The sequence below is a fragment of the Pecten maximus genome, chromosome 15 (assembly GCF_902652985.1).
Source record: "Pecten maximus chromosome 15, xPecMax1.1, whole genome shotgun sequence".
Taxonomy (NCBI): domain Eukaryota; kingdom Metazoa; phylum Mollusca; class Bivalvia; order Pectinida; family Pectinidae; genus Pecten; species Pecten maximus.
Window position 1 is genome coordinate 36,263,848 of NC_047029.1, and position 22,383 is coordinate 36,286,230.

Consider the following 22,383-nt stretch of genomic DNA (forward strand, 5'->3'; position numbering starts at 1 on the left):
TAAACGTTCCTATGATGGCATACTCAGCCCAGACGTCTTGTCGTCCGTTCGGGAGTAACAAGTGTCCGTCACACACGGGCCAGGAAGTTTCGCTTGTGTGTATGAACTGTGACGGCCTGGTTTGTTTGCATTGTGTCACCTCTAAGGATCACAAAGGTCACGTTTTTGAAGATTTGGGAGACATAGTGAAAGAGGAAACAGATAAGCTGAAACACAACCTCAAAATCAACGAGGAATACTACCTTCCTTCGATATTAAAAGGTACGAGTGATGTCGAAAAGGAGATAGCTAAAAACAAGGAGAAACACAGAGAAGCATCTGATTTGATCAAGTCTAGAGTACGTGAAATAAAAGAGGAAGCTAAAAAGCAGGGGGCTATTCTGATTAAGGCATGTAAAGAGAACGAGACGAAGAATCACATTAGATTGCTGGAGTGTCAGACAACACGTACGAACCAGCAAAGAGAATGCCAGGACAAAATAACGAACATCAAAAAAACACTTCAATCAGGAACAGAGATTGAGGTGTTTGACTTGAAGAAATGTACGGATAAAACATATATTTTGTGCCCGATGCATTCTCTGGAGCTTGTTACATACCAACCTCGTACATCTGCACCTGAACTGGTCAAGCAGGCTTTGGGATCTTTGGATCATCAAAACACTGGTATGTTAGATGAAATTCCTTAATTTTTTGCAAAGAGTATCTTCACTGTATTATATGTTATGCTATATTAAATGAATGTTTCAACAAATCAAGCATGCCATCAGTTCAACCATTGACAATTTTAACGATATTCAAAGGTATGTTTACTTTTACACTAAAATAAGAATAGTCGATTGTGTGCTGCTTCAAGTATGAGTATTTTGTTTGACATTTATTTATCTCCATGATATCCATTGCTGTAAAATTGTATTATGGATAAATAAAGTATCAAGTAGATTATATAAAGATGATACAACACGGTCAGGAAAAAAATAAACGAAACTTGACATGAGCGATCTTTGCGCCATCACTAATTTGTTGTAAAATATTGCTTTGCCTTCCCATGTTTATTTTCTTAATTTATGGACTTTTTGCAGGAAGCATGCATGTTTTCAAAAAGTGATTTCAAAATAAGAATGAAACAAACGCCACAATTCTGTGTAAATGTTTAGTGTTAGTGTTTATAGTTTTCTGAGATAATCGTGGTATCATCAGGCATTTTATACTATTATCTAGCTCTTGAGTCCACTCTCTTAGAAAATTGACTATGTACTGACCACCCGCACGACATTTATTTATCAATAAAATATCCAATGTTGTACAATTGTATGATGTATAATGAAGAATTAAGTAGATTACACTAAGGGATCTACACGGTCAGAAAATAATTAACCGAATTTCATGAAAGTTGACATGAGCGATCTTTGAGCCACCATTTGCATTGTTGCAAAATATTGTGCCTTTCCATGTTAATATTTTCCGTCTTTTTGACTTTTTGGAGAAAGCATGGGCGTTTTCAAATTAGTGAATATTTCAAAATAAAAATAAAACAAATACAAGAATTCTCTGTAAATGTTTAGTGTTCGCTGGCATAATCTTATTTTAGTGGAGAAAAGTCACCTACAAGTAAGAATTTTATTTATCGAAATTATCAAATATATGGAAATCGAACATGTATATGAGAAATCATATAACCTATCTTGCAGTAATATATTGTGAAAATTATTTATGGAATAAAGAAAACATAATCTTACCATGAAAGTAAATATAATACAATGCATCATTATCATTTTCTTTTAGTTATCTCCTCTTGATTTTTAATCATGTTGCTCTGCAGTTTTCTTGGTGTCAAAAATCAACATGGCTCCTGACTACTTTTAAGTACTGTACTCAAACGTAGGTGCGACGTTCGATTAGAAACCTTTTTTCTAGGGAGATATTATTTTGATCAGTGCTTCATATTATTTTAAGCCATCGAATGCTGATGTTCGAGTAAAATTAAAACAAGTTATCATAGAAAGATTTATAATTTTAATCCAGTCGATTCTATTATCGATTGTAATACAAGAATGGAGGTCACGTGGCAATAACAGTAAGTATAGGTGGATAAAATGTACTTCTACCTAGCAGGCAGGTATTTATATATTTATCGCTTATCACGTTGTGTGCAAGCCAATATTTCAACAAGAATTTTTTTTTGTGGACAATGCTTATATTACATTAAGCAGTTTTTAGTGTAAGACACACGTGGTCACCTCTGCATCACTCTCTACCTAGCAACTGAATTAAGATTTGAGCTTTTGGTTCTGGGATATCATCTATTCATTATAATTTAGCTTGAATGTTTAGTCCGTAAACTTATCGTTAATATCTCGTTAATCATGACGATGGGAATGAAAACAAAGTAAGGTATAATAAGGTATTTGATACAATTATTGCAGTAAGTGAGATATGATACCTGTCAGTTCAGTACCGACATTTACCCTCCAAAGTCGTCACTTGGAATACCTCACGTTTGGCATAACTATAGATTGTCCTCGTACCTGCTGCGACTACGGAAAGCTCTCCTCAAACATGATTTTAAAATATAGCATAGGTTTAAATTCAATGATTTATCTATATGTTATCTATTGGTGTAAAATTGTATAATGTATAATAAAGTATCGAGTAGATTATGTTAAGAGGATAACACATGGTCAGGAAATAATGAACCGAATGTCATGAAAACTGATATGAGCGATCTTTGCGCCACCATATGAATTGTCGCAAAAAATTCCTGTGCCTTTCAATGCTGATTTTTTCATCTTTTAAAGAAACCATGGACTTTTTCAAATAAATGATTATTTTAAAAAAATGAATAAAACAAATGACAAAATTCTCTGTAAATAATTAGTGTTTTGCTTTGAGAAACGTATTTTGGTTGAGAAATTCACCTACCAGTAAGAATTTGATTGGGGGGATTTTTTCATCTCATCAAAATATTGAGAAATTCGAACATTTATGATAATAAACTATTTTTTGATGAGAAAAATCATGTAACTTTTCTTGCAGTGATAGATTATGATAGATCTTATATTATGGAAAAACGAAAACATAACCTTACCATGAAAGTTAAAATAATACAACGCATCATTGTCATTTTTATCACAAAAAAAATGAGTAATCTCCCCTTGGTTTTTAATCATGTTCCTGTGAGTTTTCTTGGTGTCGAAAACCTACAAGGCCCCTGCCTTTTTACAAGGGGATAACTCTTCCGTACTGTAGGTCTCACACAAATAGTCATTTCACTATACATATATGTTATTACAAATGACTCCATCCCCTCAATCGCTCATTTGAAGTTCAAATATTGGGAAATTTATATGCAATTAAAGGTTGAAGATTTACTTACAAGAAAAATGATGTTATTGGATAGGTTTAATAGCATATTAGAGCTCACCAGTACTTGGAAGACAGTAACCCTGCTATGTACAATGGACAGGGAAACCTGGGGAATTCTCTCCTTTTTACACCTGGAATCCTACATCGTTCTATTTATACCAGGAGTGTATATTTTTGATTTTTCTAATCTCAAGACCCTACTCTTATTCCCGTATATAGAAAGTACCAATGTGTTATTTACTCAGTAAATAGCTACAACCCCAAGAAACCCGTTTTCTTCTGGGACTTGGTTCAGGTGAAACACAAGCTGATTGGCTGACTTTCGTTCGATTGGAAAACTTTTTTCTCGGGAGGTAGCATTTTATCAGTAATCTATATCACATTAAATCATTGAATGCTGATGTTCGAAAACAAACAGCGAAAACAAAACCAGATATCCTAGAAAGATTGTCATTTTTAACCGGTCGATTCTATTATCAATTGCAGGACAAAATCGAATGTCACTTGCCGATTACAGTCAGTATAGATTGATCAAATGTACTACTACCCAGCAGCTATTTATATATCTAACGCTTATAAAATTGTTTGCAATCCAATATTTCAAAAAGAAATGTTCATTATTCGTGATTAAACCGTATATAACGTAAAAAGCATTTTTTTTTAGTGTACGACACACGTGGATACCTGTAAATCCCTGTCTATCTAGCAACTGAATAAAGATTTGCGTTTTTGCTTCTGGGATATCATCCATTCATTATGAATTAGTTTCAATGTTCAGCCCGGAAAATGCTCGTTAATTATGACGATGAGAATGAAAACTAAGTAAGGTATAATAAGGTATTTGATACATTTATACAATTGTAAAAGGAACGGTTTTCGTCACACGTGTAAGGGACTGCCCACACGTGTGTACACCTTCACAACCCAGGTTCGTAGATCCAGCGTTCCGTTGGGACCTTATTTTGTTATTTTCATATTTTACAATGTATGTAATCAATGAAAGAGACTAAAGGTCATGTAAATATATAAAGCATGCTACGATAATTGCTAATGATGGGCATACTCAAGATAATTTGCCAGGTCTAATGCATTGTCCCGAACCATTCCTTAGATTATTGAATAACAACAATCTTACCATGAAAGTAGAAATAATTCAATGTATAATTGTCTTTTTTTTATCCCATAAAAATGAGTTATCTTCTCTTGATATTTCATCATATTGCTCTGTAGTTTTTCTGGTGTCACAGATCAACATGGCTCCTGACTACTTACAGGGGGATAACACTTACGTACTGTAATCAAACGTAGGATTTCCGTTCGATTGGAAATCTTTTTTTTTTCACGGGAGGTAGCATTTTATCAATATTCTATATCATATTAATGATTTTTTTTATTCGAAAACCTTATATAAAATAGCTGAATAGATCTGGCACTTCAAGTTATTTTTTTTCATTGAAAAATGTATGCTAGCATTAATTTGATTTAAAACAAACCACGTGAAAAAATAGAAATTGGGAACAAACAAAAATATATTTGGCAAGTTGTTGATGGTCTCTGAAAATGGATTGGAACTATCTTGTACTCGAAGTGTTTTTAATATTTCAAAAACTTTACTTTCAACAGTTTATATTTTTCTTGACATAAAATACAAAAGAAAGTTGTTGTGTTTTCATCACTTTGATAGAATATTCCGGATCCAATATCAAAGTTTGATTTACAGTAAACATTAGACTTACGTTACCGTTTAGTAAACCAACTTAAATATTACTAATTCATACTCAAATATACCTTTATGTCTATTCCTAATGATATCATTATCATTACATGTATACTGTTACTTTTTGAATATCTCCGATATAATTGAAGTATGTATAGAGTATTAGAGGTCAACATGTTAATCACAGTAAAATCATATAATTTTCATGTATGAGTTTAGTAAATACTTATTCCCTTGTTTAAAAATGTCGTCCTAACATTCTTAGTTTGTAATTTCTCAGTACAAGAAAACAAGAATAGCAACAACAAAAATTCATTAATTTCCAGCTCGTTTTAAATCAGTTTAATTAGCAAATAAAATTACATTACTATTAGTACATAAATAATTATCAAATAATGGTTTGGGGGAAAAACAATAAGGTTGAGAAGAACGTGTATCAGAAATTTTTCTCCTTATCTTTAGTCTGAAACCAAATCATTCCAAATATTTCATTTAATGAAACAAGCTACTGAAATTCGAAAATTGCTCGTACATTTTTATCGTAAAACCCAGTCCTCTTCAACAACTTGGCCCATATGCCATTCCCTAAACCGATCTTGAGGTTTACGCAATCTTTTAAAGCGCCTTGGGCTTTGTTTCCTTACTACGAATTCGTTTCCTACAGGACTTGCCTGTATATCCTCAAACCAGTCCGTTTTATCCCTGTGACTAGTCCCAACACTGATATGTAGATTGTCAGACCAATTTATAGATACCCTGATACCTTGTCGAGTGGTCCTAGGTACTTAATATGACACTTCCTCTACCCTCGAGTTCGAACTTGAATCATACATATTATCGTTCAAAGGTCGTACAATAGATTCATGTGGCTCCGCCTCATTTCGTGCAATTGTAACAGTATGTTCCGATGAACAGTTCAAACTTGAGCGCACACTGTGTTTCAGCTTGACACTGCACACTGGTTTGTCCTTATGAGGTTTGGATAGTATTATTCCACTTGTCAGTAACTTTTTATTTTAACCTTAGGTTTACATTTCTGATTAAAACCCTATTCCCTGCATTGAGAACTGAATGTCTTACCCAAAAAGAAATACAGCATCAGGAGGCCCCTGGGCGTTCATCGTTCATCTGAGCATTGATATATTTCTCTAAATATGACTGACTCTTTTTGACCACTCCCATCATCCCTTCGGGGTCAGTTTGGCCAAACAGTGCATACCAGCAAACTGCTTTCAAAAACTGCTTATTCCAAAAAAATGAAACAAATGATGTTCAAAAATGTGATTTCCTTGTATAAACTTCAATAAAGTTTAGCCCCTCCCCAAGAAAGCTGGGTCCACGTCCCGAGACTGGGTGCACTGGTGCTCTGCCCACATCGATTGTTTCGGGGGTTATGATCGGTGTGCGTTGGGTATTAGTGTAGCAGAAGGCTTTCACAGCAGCTCCAATTTGAGCCAACCTGTTTGCCGTGGGTTGCATCTCGTAATCTGGGGAAAGATGATCCTGGTGGTTGAAACACACCACTTTGGCTTCGGACTCCAGAGAGACGAGAGATAGTACGGGCCCTGTATTATCAATCGGCTGGTCACGCCGAGCCCGGGATATTTGATATCCAGACGGCGGTGGCTTAGGGTCAATCGCGAGAGAATAACAATTTTCGCACAAAACAAAATCGTATTCTTTCTCGAGTATATTACTCTGTGTAACCCTGACACTTCGGCGCTGGAGAGCCGCGCCTCAAGCAGTGTCCCCTTGTTGGGCTCCGAGGAGGGTGGGGTCACGAGTAATGAATCACATAACTACTTAACATGTCTCAAATAAACCCAAAACAACAAAACCAAATCAAACCAAACCAAAATGATAACCTCAACAACACAACGTCCGAAACGACTTTCCCTCAGTATCTCCTTATATCAGCGAAGGAGACTGGGAAGAAAATATCATCGCTATCACCCATCATCATCCAAAAAACTATTAAAGGATGCCTTGGTACTGCCAAATCCGTCAAGCCCTTGAGATCGGGAGACCTCCTTGTTGAGGTTTTCCGCAAGCAGCAGGCGGATAATCTCCTGAAATTGTCGGAATTCTCTGGGATCAGTGTCCATGTTAGGGCCCATCAGTCTCTTAACTTCAGCAAGGGGGTAATCAGATGCCCTGCCTTGCAGAACGACACTGACGCAGAGATTCTGCAACATTTCAAATCGGAGAATATCCCGATCTCGGAGGTAAGGCGGATCAAAATAAAACGCCAAACAGTAAGCACCAATACTTTCGTCCTCACGTTCGCAGTGCCAAACCTTCCTCCATCGGTAATGATAGGTTACATGAGATGTAACGTCTCGCCCTACATACCGAATCCTCTACGATGTCGTAACTGCCAGAGATACGGCCATCATGAGGACAGATGCAGGCGAAGGGAGGTTTGCGAACACTGCGGACGAGAGGGCCATAACGACACGGATAGCTGTGATATCACCGGCAAACGATGTGTTAATTGCAAGGGGAACCATGCAGCCTCATCTCGAGACTGTCTTTCCTGGAAGAAGGAGAGGGAAGTTCTGCGGGTAAAGTATACCCGCAACATTTCCTTCCCTGAGGCCAGGAGAGCGGTCGAGAGTAATGACCCTGCTGCGTTGTCCTATGCATCAATAACAAAATCCAAAACACAACAGCATCAAATTACAGTCAGCGATGCGAAAGTACAAGCTTACTTTGATAAGCCAGCTTTCTGTGCGGAGGTACCACCTTTGATGGACGAAAGGAATGACAAGATTCTTTTCGGTTTGGCATCCCGTTTCAAGTCAGGAAGGGTAGCGTCTAAGACCACCTCAACATCAGTTAGACCTTCCTAGCCTGACGAAACGGCAGTTATCAAGACCAATATGCCAGCACCTCCAGCACATACACCTGCACGCCATGTAACTCAAACATCGAAGCCGAGGGTCACCCACCACAGACGGACTGTATCACAGCCGTCAGACCTTAACAAGATTGCTGGTAACACCAATAAACGACCAGCAACAACACCACCTCAAGACCAACGAAAACCGAAGGTAAAACTACACAGATTACCTTCCTTAAACAACGCAAAGCCCAGCAAAGGCTCAAATGACCCTATCCATGGTCATAACAGGTACGACGTTCTTGCGGACGACAGTGAGTTTGGTGACAGCAATGCTGCTGTTACCAGACAACCTACACCAAGTAGTCCTGTCAGTCCAAAGAGCGTCCATCACGAACCTGGATAGTGGTCAGCAATACAAACAATTGTATCATACAATGGAACACGGGCAAATTCAGAAGAGTTTCAAAATTTATCAAAAGAATTTAGACCTGCCTTATTTTGCCTGCAGGAAGTCATGTTAAAAAACCCAATTACTTTCAGAAATTTCACGCTCTACAATAGCATCGCAACGGTAGGAAACAGAGGTGGCGCAGCTGTAGCTGTCCATAAAACTATTCCTCACAGACTTATCACGTTAAACACAAATTTACAGGCTGTTGCTGTCTGTGCAACTTTACACAGACAAGTAACTGTCTGTTCAATTTATCTTCCTCCGAGTATTGCTTTCACTAGTGAGCAACTTAATAACCTCGTCTCACAACTCCCAGCACCATACATAATTCTTGGAGATTTTAATGGGCATAACAGTCTGTGGGGCTCCCCGAACACAGATGAGAGAGGAAGACGTATTGAGGAATTTATAGATAAAAACAACCTGTGTCTTTTTAACAATAATACCCCAACATATCTACACCCTGCTACAGGCTCTCGTACCCACATAGACCTATCATTATGTCATCCATCCATTTTACTCGATTATGACTGGAGGGTAAATGATGATCTATGTGGGAGTGACCACTTCCCTATTTTTCTGAAGAATATTGGGAACCCTCTTGATAAACCACTTCCTCGATGGAATGTGCACAAAGCAGATTGGGGCCAATTCCAACACCTGTGCAACGAGGAGCTTACTGTTGAAAAATTCACTAACCTCGATGACCCTATTAAAACATTCAATGAAACGATTACTTCTATTGCTACAAAAACGATACCAAAGTCCGTCCCAAAACCTACAAAGTTCCTTTTATCTGAAGAATCTTTTATCAATCGATCCGGCCGAAAGGCAGCTCTAAGACGATTCCTGACTTCCCCTACAACTGAAAATTACAATAATTTTAAAATTTGGAGGGCGAAGGCTCGGCGATCTATTAAATCCGACAAAAAGAATAGCTGGAAGGAATACATTTCTAAAATATCTTCAAACACATCATCTAAAAAGGTATGGGATCAGATACGAAAAATAAGTGGAAAAAGAAAAACGGCACCATCATCCCATCTTATCAATAAAAAACAAATTTTCTCTTCTAAATCAGAAATTGCAAATGCATTCGCCAAAAATATAGCCCAAAACTCATCAGCCAAAAATCACTCCCAAAAATTTCAAAGATTTAAAAAAGAGAAAGAAAAGAAACGCCTTAATTTTAAATCCTCCAACACAGAAAGTTACAATAAACCATTCGATCTCCCAGAGTTGCTTGAATCCTTAAACAAATCACAAGATTCAGCAGCTGGGCCAGATGAAATTCCGTACCTATTCCTGAAACATCTACCGGAATCATCCTTACGTTGTCTCCTTTATATTTTTAATCAAGTCTACGAATCTGGAAAGATCCCAGATTCTTGGAAGAAATCTACAATTATTCCAATTCCAAAACCTGGTAAGGACACCACTGAACCAAATAATTATCGTCCAATCTCTCTAACGAGCTGCATATGCAAAACACTTGAACGGATGATAAACACTAGACTAGTTTGGTTCCTTGAATCTAATAATATTTTGAGTCCACTCCAAAGTGGATTCAGAAACCGCAGAGGAACGGTAGACCATCTGGTCAGATTAGAAACCTTCATTCGAGAAGCTTTCGCGAAGAAGGAGCATCTTGTCACTGTGTTCTTTGATCTGGAAAAGGCATACGATACTACATGGCAATATGGTATTATGAAAGACCTGCATGAAATTGGTGTACGTGGGAATCTCCCAAAATTCATCGCAAACTACATATCTGACAGACATTTTAAAGTTCGCGTAGGTTCAACTTATTCTGAAACAGCCAAACAGGAAATGGGAGTCCCTCAGGGTGGGATCCTTTCCGTAACACTTTTCGGTCTGAAAATCAACAGTATAACTAAATGTCTCGGTAAGTCCACTGAAGGGTCTCTCTTCGTTGATGACTTCTTGATCTGCTATAGGTCAAAGAACATGCACACGATAGAACGACAACTTCAACAATGTTTAGGCAAACTACAAACATGGGCAGATGAAAACGGCTTCAAATTCTCCAGATCAAAAACTGTCTGCATGCACTTCTGCCAAAAACGAAAACCACATAATGATCCAGATCTAACATTAAATGGCATCAAAATTCCAGTTGTCGAGCAGACTAAATTCCTCGGACTAATGTTCGATTCGAAACTTTCCTTTGTTCCACATATAAAATACTTGAAGGATAAGTGCTCAAAGGCAATGAACATTTTACGAGTACTATCCCATACTGACTGGGGCGCAGACCGTGAAATGCTTCTGCGCCTTTATAGGGCACTTATTCGATCAAAACTCGACTATGGGTCCATCGTTTATGGATCGGCACGGAATTCTTACCTGCAAATGTTGGATCCTATCCATAATCAAGGATTACGTCTAGCACTTGGTGCTTTCCGAACAACACCAGTGCAGAGCCTTTATGTAGAGGCAAATGAACCATCTTTAAATGATAGAAGGAAAAAACTTTCTCTTCAATATGCCGCCCAATTGAAATCCAACCCGAAAAATCCGGCTTTTGACCTTGTTGTCAATCCGCAATACCAAAACATATTTACTCAAAACCAAAAACTCTTACCAACATTTGGCATTAGAATTTCGAATATTCTTCATGAACTTAACATAAGCTTAGACAACATAGGCGAATACACCGTATCGGATGTACCGCCATGGCTTGTCGAAACACCTGATATTAACCTTACTCTACACGTGAGGGCAAAATCGAGTGCATTACCCGAAGAACACAAATCCTCCTTTCGGGAATGCATTAAAGATTTTCCCGATCACGTTCAGATCTACACTGATGGCTCAAAAGATGGAGTAAAGGTCTCCGCAGCATGCTATTCCGATCCCCATTGCTCTTCAATCCGCTTACCAGATGGTGCCTCTATCTTCTCTGCGGAAGCATGTGCCATCGATTTGGCCCTCGACCATATCGAAGAACAACGCATTAGAAAGGCAATCATTTGTTCCGACTCTCTATCTGTCCTTCAGAATTTACAATCACGAGATCCAAAGAATATACTCATACAAAACCTTGTTTTACGAATATCTCGTATCTTAAAAAAAAAATGCAAAATAACATTACTTTGGATTCCGAGCCATGTCGGAATTAAAGGCAACGAACTTGTTGACCGCCAAGCAAAACTTGCTCTAAATCTGCAACAAACAAATATTAAAATACCATATACAGATTTCAAACCTATAATTAATTCTGCCATTCAGAGTAAATGGCAGCAACGCTGGTCTCTCGAGACGAGCAACAAACTTTTTAAAGTACAACCAAAACTTAAAACATCAAAACCAAGTCGGAAGGATCGTAGAGAGGAAATAGTCCTCTCTCGGCTCCGTACCGGGCACACATATCCTACTCATTCGTTCCTTTGAAACGAGAGGATCCACCGGTGTGTTATGCATGTGATGCTCAATTCACAGTGGAACATTTTTTAATAGAATGTTCCGATTTCAAGCACATTCGTGATAAATACTTTCGAGTCCCGGATATGAAAACCCTTTTCAGTTCCGTGGATTCGAAAACAATATTTAGCTACTTGAAAGAAATCGATCTATTTTATAGACTTTGATGTCTTTTACGTTACTGTCTTTCACGTTCTATTTATATAACAAAGTTCACATAATCTATTCGTACATATACATATTTTACCATTTTTAACCAACTTTTTTATCATAATGATCTAAATATACAATACGGATGATTTTAAAAATGACAAATTTTATCTGATTTTAACTTACAAAATAAAACATGTTAGTATATTGTTTGGCCCTAAATGACCCTAGTTGTCGATGGGCCGTAAAACATAAACAAACAAACAAACAAACCAGGGATAAACATGATACCTCAGGGTCATGCAATTCACTATTTTAACAAAGCATCTTCAGACTCTTTCATTTAAGAAGAGTATTTGATTTTAGCTTATTTGGGCCTTGGGAAGATGCTTTTGAAATCTAAGCTAATTTGACCCTTTTTAGCCCCGCCCATCAGCCACTGGGGGTCAGTCAGGGCCAATATGTGCATACTGTGAATTAAGCACTAGAAACATAATTCATTTATAAATATGAATTATTTCTCCTGGCATCAATGGACGTCCAATAAATTAACCCTGTTAATCCCACCTATCAACGAGGTTACGACAATGATAGTCAGAATGTCAAATGAAACATTACTGAAAATGATATGATTATAAACAACCATAATAATAATTTGGAGTCTTATTTACCGCTCTGTCACTACCCTTTTTTTTCTATATGTAGCCCAGGTTAATACTAGTAGCAATAAAGCCTGACTAGATCTTCTATTTAGCTCGATCGTTTGAGAATACGACTATTAATCAAGAGATCTCGGGTTTGATCCCTTCAAGAGGACTTGAAATAAATTTAATATATCATGCTCTCTGTTACATATACCATCTCCTTAAAGCAAAGTAAATTTAGATATACCTAAGTTAGTTAATATTTCGTCTGACATCTTGTCTGTTGATGTTTTAAGATGTGTCAACGTCGCTCAATCTAATAACGTGATTATCACGGGGAGTTATGTTAACTTATTTTAATGAATCAGAATTTGTGAAAAATATCATTTTTGATACATTGTAATGCAATACGTGTTAGATATATAATGCAATGTGATGGTTGCATCTTTTATGAAGTATCCATGTATTAATGTTCACCTGTTATATCGTACTGTTGTTATTCTTATCATTTATGATCATCTAAGTATTTACTGTTATGCTGATTTTAACTTCTTTTATACATTTTGTTTCTTATATGTGGAATGTCTTTCGTATGCTACAAATACCTGTTATGTATATCAAATGAAATGGATATGAAAACAAAAACGACAAAACAAATAACATCAATATATTTCGAGATCCCTATAAAGTATTCATTGTTTGCTCCTTTTTTACTCGTCATTTTATCTATAATTCATTAATTACAGATCAACAACCATATCCACAAGGCATGATCCTACAGCCCATTTCTCGTAAGTTTTGAATTATTCTTTGTCCTACTTCCCAGTTATCATTCATATTAATATATGTTTAAAAAGTTGTCGACATTTGAGACTCATATTCCGATATAATTTTCATTTCAGTGTTTATCGAGTGATATTGGAGATTGTTCCATTTACTAAAACGCGCAAACAATAAAACCGTTTCCTAATATCTAGCCAAGAATGCTTCGAAAATATTTTTTTTGCATGTCCTCTTGTTCCCTGTTTTTGGACCTCGTCGCCGCAGAATTTGAGGAAGTCCGCAGCCTTGCTATCGCTGTAGACTTCAATCATATCGACCTTATCCGTCTGGAAGCGAGTATTGAGACTTTTAGCCTATTCAGTCTATCAGAATATGACATGTCCCTAAATCCAGGAAACTCTTAGTTACCCTTTGTTGTACAGCCTCGATCATATCAACATCTTTAACTTGATATGGGTACAATACAGTATTTCCCATTTTTTTAGATAATATTTCCATTCATCGTTGTGCCTGCCAATGCCGTTGTTTTTGTATTTGTGGGGATTACATTTAAACAGACATTTATCACTCCAAGCTAACAGACAATCCAGATAATCTAGAAGTTTACTTACATCAGCACTTCCTTGTATGCATCTGAATAATTCTGTGCCGTCCGCAAAGAGATAAACATCCCATCGAATAGTATCAGGTAGGTCATTTACGTAGATGACGAAATTTGTTAGTCCGAGTACCGACCCCTGCGAAACTGATACATCGCTTCAGTCAGAATGTTTGCCTTTTAGGGTGGCTCTCTGTTTCCTGTTGACAGCAACGCTGGCCGTCCATTAAATAAATTTCTCCCTGATTTCATATGATTACAGTTTGCTTAAAATCTTTTGTGCAAAATAGTACCGAATGCTTTCTGGAAATTCATATATAAATTGATATAATCGATTGAATACTCGTTGTCTTTTTTGCTGTCTATCCATCTAAAACCTTCTGAAGTTGTAATGCTTATTTGAAAAGAATGCGTTTTGTTTCATATATTATGTGATGATGTCTCTTAGTAAGGTTTCTAGTATTTTGCATGCAATCGATGTCAAACTAACGGGTCTGTTATTACCCGGTTCGCATTAATTTCCCTGTTTGAAAATTGCTGTTATCTGATTTGTTTTTCAATCATCCGGTACAGTAGTTGATTTTACGAGATAGTAAATAACTTTGCTATTGGTAATGTGATGTTTCTGCCGTTTTCTTGAGAATATTGGGTGCAATTGATCAATTCTTACGACTTATCAATTTCATATTCAAATGTTCCTTTCAAACCTACACACGAGTTATACATAAACGCCGCATCGGGTAAATGTTAATCTACATGGAAGTGAGAGGATTTCTGTTTTTTCGCCTGGTTACGTAACAAACGCAATTTTGAAATAAGAACTTAAAGTATTCGCCTTTTCCGTGTAATTTTGTTCTTTGCGGGAAAATGTATAACCATATGCTGTATATATATATATCCGATATCATATCATTCATAAATTTCATTTAGATATATACATATAATTAAATTGTCAATTGTTCAATTTTTCCAGTACATATTATTAAATTAGTATACTCGAAGAAATAATGTTTCTATTCTTTCTTGTCGGCTTCTTGTCGATACTTTTAACTTCTTGTCGGTTCCCGTTCAATGCAGCGAAATCATTAGAAACTAAAGGTCATGTAAATATATAATAGATATTCATTCATGTATAAAGCATGCTGCGATAATTGCCAATGATGGGCATACTCAAGATAATTGGCCAGGCCTAATGCATTGTCCCGAACGATCCCTTAGCTTATTGAATAAAATAAATCTTACCATGAAAGTAGAAATAATACAATGTATAATTGTCTTTTTTTTATCCCATAAAAATGAGTTATCTTCCCTTGATATTCCATCATATTGCTCTGTAGTTTTTCTGGTGTCACATATCAACATGGCTCCTGACTACTTACAGGGGGATAACACTTACGTACTGTAATCAAACGTAGGACTTCCGTTCGATTGGAAATCTTTTTTTTTCACGGGAGGTAGCATTTTATCAGTATTCTATATCATATTAATGATTTTTTTTTCGAAACCTTATATAAAATAGCTGAATAGATCTGGCACTTCAAGTTATTTTTTTTTTCATTGAAAAATGTATGCTAGCATTAATTTTATTTAAAACAAACCACGTAAAAAATAGAAAATGGAAACAAACAAAAATATATTTGGCAAGTTGTTGATGGTCTCTGAAAATGGATTGGAACTATCTTGTACTCGAAGTGTTTTTAATATTTCAAAAACTTTACTTTCAACAGTTTATATTTTTCTTGACATAAAATACAAAAGAAAGTTGTTGTGTTTTCATCACTTTGATAGAATATTCCGGATCCAATATCAAAGTTTGATTTACAGTTAACATTAGACTTACGTTTCCGTTTAGTAAACCAACTTAAATATTACTAATTCATACTCAAATATACCTTTATGACTATTCCTAATGATATCATTATTACTATACTGTTACTTTTTGAATGTCTCCGATATAATTAAAGTATGTATAGAGTATTAGAGGTCAACATATAAATCACAATAGATTCATATAATTTTCATGTATGAGTTTAGTAAATACTTATTCCCCTGTTTAAAAATGTCGTCCCGACATTCTTAGTTCGTAATTTCTCAGTACAAGAAAACAAGAATAGCAACAACAAAAATTCTTTAATTTCCAGCTCCTTTTAAATCTGTATCAGTTTAATTAGCAAATAAAATTGCATTACTATAAGTACATAAATAATTATCAAATAATGGTTTTGGTGGAAAACAATCAGGTTGAGAAGAACGTGTATCAGAATGTTTCTCCTTATCTCCAGTCTGAAACCAAATCATTCAAAATATTTCATTTAATGAAACAAGCTACTGAAATTCGAAAATTGCTCATACATTTTTATCATAAAACCCAGTCCTCTTCAACAACTTGGCCCATATGCCATTCCCTAAACCGATCTTGAGGTTTACGCAATCTTTTAGAGCGCCTTGGGCTTTGTTCCCTTACTACGAATTCGTTTCCTACAGGACTTGCCTGTATATCCTCAAACCAGTCCGTTTTATCCCTGTGACTAGTCCCAACACTGATATGTAGATTGTCAGACCAATTTATAGATACCCTGATACCTTGTCGAGTGGTCCTAGGTACTTAATATGACACTTCATCTACCCTCGAGTTCGAACTTGAATCAGACATGCTATCGTTTAAAGGTCGTACAATAGATTCATGTGGCTCCGCCTCATTTCGTGCAATTGTAACAGTATGTTCCGATGAACAGTTCAAACTCTACCTGAGCGCACACTGTGTTTCAGCTTGACACTGCACACTGGTTTGTCCTTATGAGGTTTGGATAATATTATTCCACTTGTCAGTAACTTTTATTCTACCTTAGGTTTACATTTCTGATTAAAACCCTATTCCCTGCATTGAGAACTGAATGTCTTACCCAAAAAGAAATATAGCATCAAGAGGCCCATGGGCGTTCATCGTTCATCTGAGCATTGCAATATTTCTGTAAATATGACTGACCCTTTTTGACCACTCCCATCAGCCCTTGGGGGTCAGTTTGGCCAAACAGTGCATACCAGCAAACTGCCTTCAAAAACTGCTAATTCCAATAAAAATTTAGCCCCTCCCCAGGGATAAACATGATACCTCAGGGTCATGCAATTCACTATTTTGGCAAAGCATCTTAAGACTCTTCCATTTAAGAAGAGTATTTGATTTTACCTTATTTGGGCCTTGGGAAGATGCTTTTGAAATCTAAGCTAATTTGACCCTTTTTAGCCCCGCACATCAGCCACTGGGGGTCAGTCAGGGCTAATATGTGCATACTGTGAATTAAGCACTAGAAACATAATTTATTTATAAATATGAATTATTTCTCCTGTAATCAATGGACGTCCAATAAATTAACCCTGTTAATCCCACCTATCCACGAGGTTACGACAATGATAGCTAGAATGTCAAATGAAACATTACTGAAAATGATATGATTATAAACAACCATAATAATAATTTGGAGTCTTATTTACCGCTCTGTCACTACCAATTTTTTCTATATGTAGCCCAGGTTAATACTAGTAGCAATAAAGCCTGAATAGATCTTCTATTTAGCTCGATCGTTTGAGAATACGACTATTAATCAAGAGATCTCGGGTTTGATCCCTTCAAGAGGACTTGAAATAAATTTAATATATCATGCTCTCAGTTACATATACCATCTCCTTAAAGCAAAGTAAATCTAGATATACCTAAGTTAGTTAATATTTCGCCTGACATCTTGTCTGTTGATGTTTTAAGATGTGTCAACGTCGCTCAATCTAGTAACGTGATTATCACGGGGAGTTATGTTAACTTATTTTAATGAATCAGAATTTGTGAAAAATATCATTTTTGATACATTGTAATGCAATACGTGTTAGATATATAATGCAATGTGATGGTTGCATCTTTTATGAAGTATCCATGTATTAATGTTCACCTGTTATATCGTACTGTTGTTATTCTTATCATTTATGATCATCTAAGTATTTACTGTTATGCTGATTTTAACTTCTTTTATACATTTTGTTTCTTATATGTGGAATGTCTTTCGTATGCTACAAATACCTGTTATGTATATCAAATGAAATGGAGATGAAAACAAAAACGACAAAACAAATAACATCAATATATTTCGAGATCCCTATAAAGTATTCATTGTTTGCTCCTTTTTTACTCGTCATTTTATCTATAATTCATCAATTACAGATCAACAACCATATCCACAAGGCATGATCCTACAGCCCATTTCTCGTAAGTTTTGACTTATTATTTGTCCTACTTCCCAGTTATCATTCATATTAATATATGTTTAAAAAGTTGTCGACATTTGAGACTCATATTCCGATATAATTTTCATTTCAGTGTTTATCGAGTGATATTGGAGATTGTTCCATTTACTAAAACGCGCAAACAATAAAACCGTTTCCCAATATCTAGCCAAGAATGCTTCGAAAATATTTTTTTTTGCATGTCCTCTTGTTCCCTGTTTTTGGACCTCGTCGCCGCAGAATTTGAGGAAGTCCGCAGCCTTGCTATCGCTGTAGACTTCAATCATATCACCCTTATCCGTCTGGAAGCGAGTGTTGATAATTTTAGCGTATTAAGTCTATCAGAATATGACATGTCCCTAAATCCAGGAAACTCTTAGTTACCCTTTGTTGTACAGCCTCGATCATATCAACATCTTTAACTTGATATGGGTACAATACAGTATTTCCCATTTTTTTTAGATAATATTTCCATTCATCGTTGTGCCTGCCAATGCCGTTGTTTTTGTATTTGTGGGGATTACATTTAAACAGACATTTATCACTCCAAGCTAACAGACAATCCAGATAATCTAGAAGTTTACTTACATCAGCACTTCCTTGTATGCATCTGAATAATTCTGTGCCGTCCGCAAAGAGATTAACATCCTATCGAATAGTATCAGGTAGGTCATTTACGTAGATGACGAAATTTGTTAGTCCGAGTACCGACCCCTGAGAAACTGATACATCGCTTCAGTCAGAATGTTTGCCTTTTAGGGTGGCTCTCTGTTTCCTGTTGACAGTAACGCTGGCCGTCCATTAAATAAATTTCTCCCTGATTTCATATGATTACAGTTTGCTTAAAAGTCTTTTGTGCAAAATAGTACCGAATGCTTTCTGGAAATTCATATATAAATTGATATAATCGATTGAATACTCGTTGTCTTTTTTGCTGTCTATCCATCTAAAACTTTCTGAAGTTGTAATGCTTATTTGAAAAGAATGCGTTTTGTTTCATATATTATGTGATGATGTCTCTTAGTAAGGTTTCTAGTATTTTGCATGCAATCGATGTCAAACTAACGGGTCTGTTATTACCCGGTTCGCATTAATTTCCCTGTTTGAAAATTACTGTTATCTGATTTGTTTTTCAATCATCCGGTACAGTAGTTGATTTTACGAGATAGTAAATAACTTTGCTATTGGTAATGTAATGTTTCTGCCGTTTTCTTGAGAATATTGGGTGCAATTGATCAATTCTTACGACTTATCAATTTCATATTCAAATGTTCCTTTCAAACCTACACACGAGTTATACATAAACGCCGCATCGGGTAAATGTTAATCTACATGGAAGAGAGAGGATTCCTGTTTTTTCGCCTGGTTACGTAACAAACGCAATTTTGAAATAAGAACTTAAAGTATTCGCCTTTTCCGTGTAATTTTGTTCTTTGCGGGAAAATGTATAACCATATGCTGTATATATATATATATCCGATATCATATCATTCATAAATTTCTTTTAAATATATACATATAATTAAATTGTCAATTGTTCAATTCGTCGAGTACATATTATTAAATTAGTATACTCGAAGAAATAATCTTTCTATTCTTTCTTGTCGGCTTCTTGTCGGTAATTCTAGCTTCTTGTCGGTTCCCGTTCAATGCAGCGAAACCATTAGAAACTTAGATACAGAAACAATTGTATCAATCATTTTTGATAATGCAATCATTGTCGACATCTACATATATTGCTGCATTGTACGTGTAATTAAATTAGTATAAATCAAGAAATAGAAACGATCGTTGTTCATTTTCTTGTCGGCTTCTTGTCGGTAGACTAATTATAACCTCTTGTCGGTAAATCATTTTTTCTTGTCGGCTCAATTAACAACAAAACAATCCAAATAGATAATAAATAACTAATAAATGAACAAATCAAACATGGTATTGATAAATAAAATGTGTTTTATCTTTTAATTTTTTTCTTGTCGGTATTGCCAGCCTTTTGTCGGTAGATCTATTTTTCTTGTCGGCTCAATATTACCTGTCGCCAACATTACATTAGACCACAAAAAAATCCAAAGAGTTAATAAATAACTAATTAATGAACAAATCAAACGTAGTATTAATCAATAAAATGTGTTTATTTTCTTTTTTGTCGGTAATTCTAACTTTATATCGGAAATAATTTTTTTCTTGTCGGCTCAATATTACCTGTCACAATCATTATATCAGACCACAAAATAGAAAAAATAGAAAAAATAAACAAAGCATTCATTGTAGTAATAAATAAAAATTATTTTATCTCTCATTTTCGTTCTTGTCGGTTTCTTGTCGGTCGTTCTATTTATACCAGGAGTGTATATTTTTGATTTTTCTAATCTCAAGAATTATTACAAAACCTTATATCAAATAGCTGAATAGATCTGGCACTTCAAGTTAAGTATTTTTCATTGATAGTGGTCTCTGAAAATGGATTGGAACTATCTTGTACTCGAAGTGTTTTTAATATTTCAAAAACTTTACTTTCAACAGTTTATATTTTTCTTGACATGAAATACAAAAGAAAGTTATTGTGTTTTCATCACTTTGATATAATATTCCGGATCCAATATCAAATTTTGATTTACAGTTAACATCAGACATACGTTTCCGTTTATTTAACCAACTTAAATATTACTAATTCATACTAAACTAGATTTGATCAAGATCAAAACACGGGATTTCCAACAAGAAAATGATCGCAGACATGTTCTCGTTCTGACGAACGCTTTTGTACGTTTTACCTACGATTTCTCTTCGTTTTCTCTTCGCTTCCCTTCTTTAATCAATCTTTAAAATAACGTTTTCTTTCACATACGATGAAAATAAACCGTTTTAAAAGTATTTGAATTTTTCGATTTTGTATCACTTGACCTCCGTGAATCGTGTATCTCGTAACTTGTATCGTGTAAACTGTACCTGTATCTCGTACCTTGTATCGTGGTTACTGTACTGTGAATTGTGTATCTCGTACCTTGTATCGTGTTTACTGTACTGTGAATTGTGTATTTCGTAACTTGTATCGTGTTTACAGTACTGTGAATTGTGTATCTCGTACCGTGTATTGTGTATACCGTACTTTGTATTGTGTATATCGTACTGTGTACCTCGTACCAAGTATCGTGTATGTCGTACCGTGTTTCGTGTGTACTGTACCATATATTGTGTATCCCACACCATGTATCGTATGTCGTGTACCCAGTAAAAATACCGTGAATCCTGTACGGTGTATCGTGCATACCTTACCGTGTATCGTGTATACCATACTGTTATCTTCGGATATTTTGTGTTTTGTTGTTCTTTTTTTTTTTTTTTTTTTTTTCATTTTTGATAATTTGACCTTTAAATGTTGCATACATCTTCAGAAGAGCATTTTCTTCTATAGATGATCAAAATACACAGTTTTTAAAAGAATGTGACATTTTCGATTTTTGGTCATTTGACCTTTGTGACCTTGAACGAAGGTCAAGGTCAATGAAAAGCAATTAAGTTTGTACCCCTTCGTCCAAGCTATCACTGTACCAAAAATCAAATCTGTATGTGTTACGATATAGGAGTAAAACGAAATTTAGTGCATTTTTAGGACAAATTTGAATTTTGGCGGGAAAACCAACATTTTTCAAAGTGCCATTTCTACGTCATTTTTTATCGTACGACCATAAAACGTGCACCGTTTGTCATGATTAATCATGCGCTTTCCGATTCATATAAAAAAATCATTAATTTTGAATTTTAAATTTTTGACCTTGATTTGACCTCATGCTTAGACCTTGACCTTGAGATATTTTTTGATAACATGTATAAGAAAAAACTTTGTGCCGACCATGATCTACAAGATGCACTGATTGTTCAGGGAATAAAACGAACAGGAAAAGAGCCTGACTCAAAAGATTTTTTTTTTAATTTTAGTTTTTTTGATAATTTGACCTTGAATGAAGGTCAAGGTCAATGAAAAATAGCAATTTTTGTAGCTACTCTTACATGCTATTGTTGTGCCAAATATCAAATCTGTATGTGTATAAATGAAGGAGCTGAAAAATTTTTAGTCATTTTTTGCCGATTTTTGAATTTTGGCGGGAAAAA

At 35.5% G+C, this 22,383-nt stretch overlaps 1 protein-coding gene across 1 annotated transcript; it reads left to right on the forward strand.

Annotated features, from left to right (window-relative positions):
- Positions 1 to 13,419, forward strand: LOC117343411 (tripartite motif-containing protein 45-like). Its single transcript, XM_033905753.1, has 2 exons — positions 1 to 666; positions 13,364 to 13,419. Exons 1-2 carry the CDS (start codon positions 12 to 14, stop codon positions 13,417 to 13,419), a joined length of 711 nt encoding a protein of 236 aa, XP_033761644.1. The 5' UTR covers positions 1 to 11.
- The last annotated feature ends 8,964 nt before the right edge of the window (positions 13,420 to 22,383 follow it).

Bases quoted from the DNA above. Each gene is read 5' to 3' on its own strand.
- LOC117343411 (XM_033905753.1), top strand. From the start codon at position 12: ATGATGGCATACTCAGCCCAGACGTCTTGTCGTCCGTTCGGGAGTAAC. The intron at 667-13,363 runs GTATGTTAGATG...CATTAATTACAG, and splicing joins TTTGGATCATCAAAACACTG to ATCAACAACCATATCCACAA.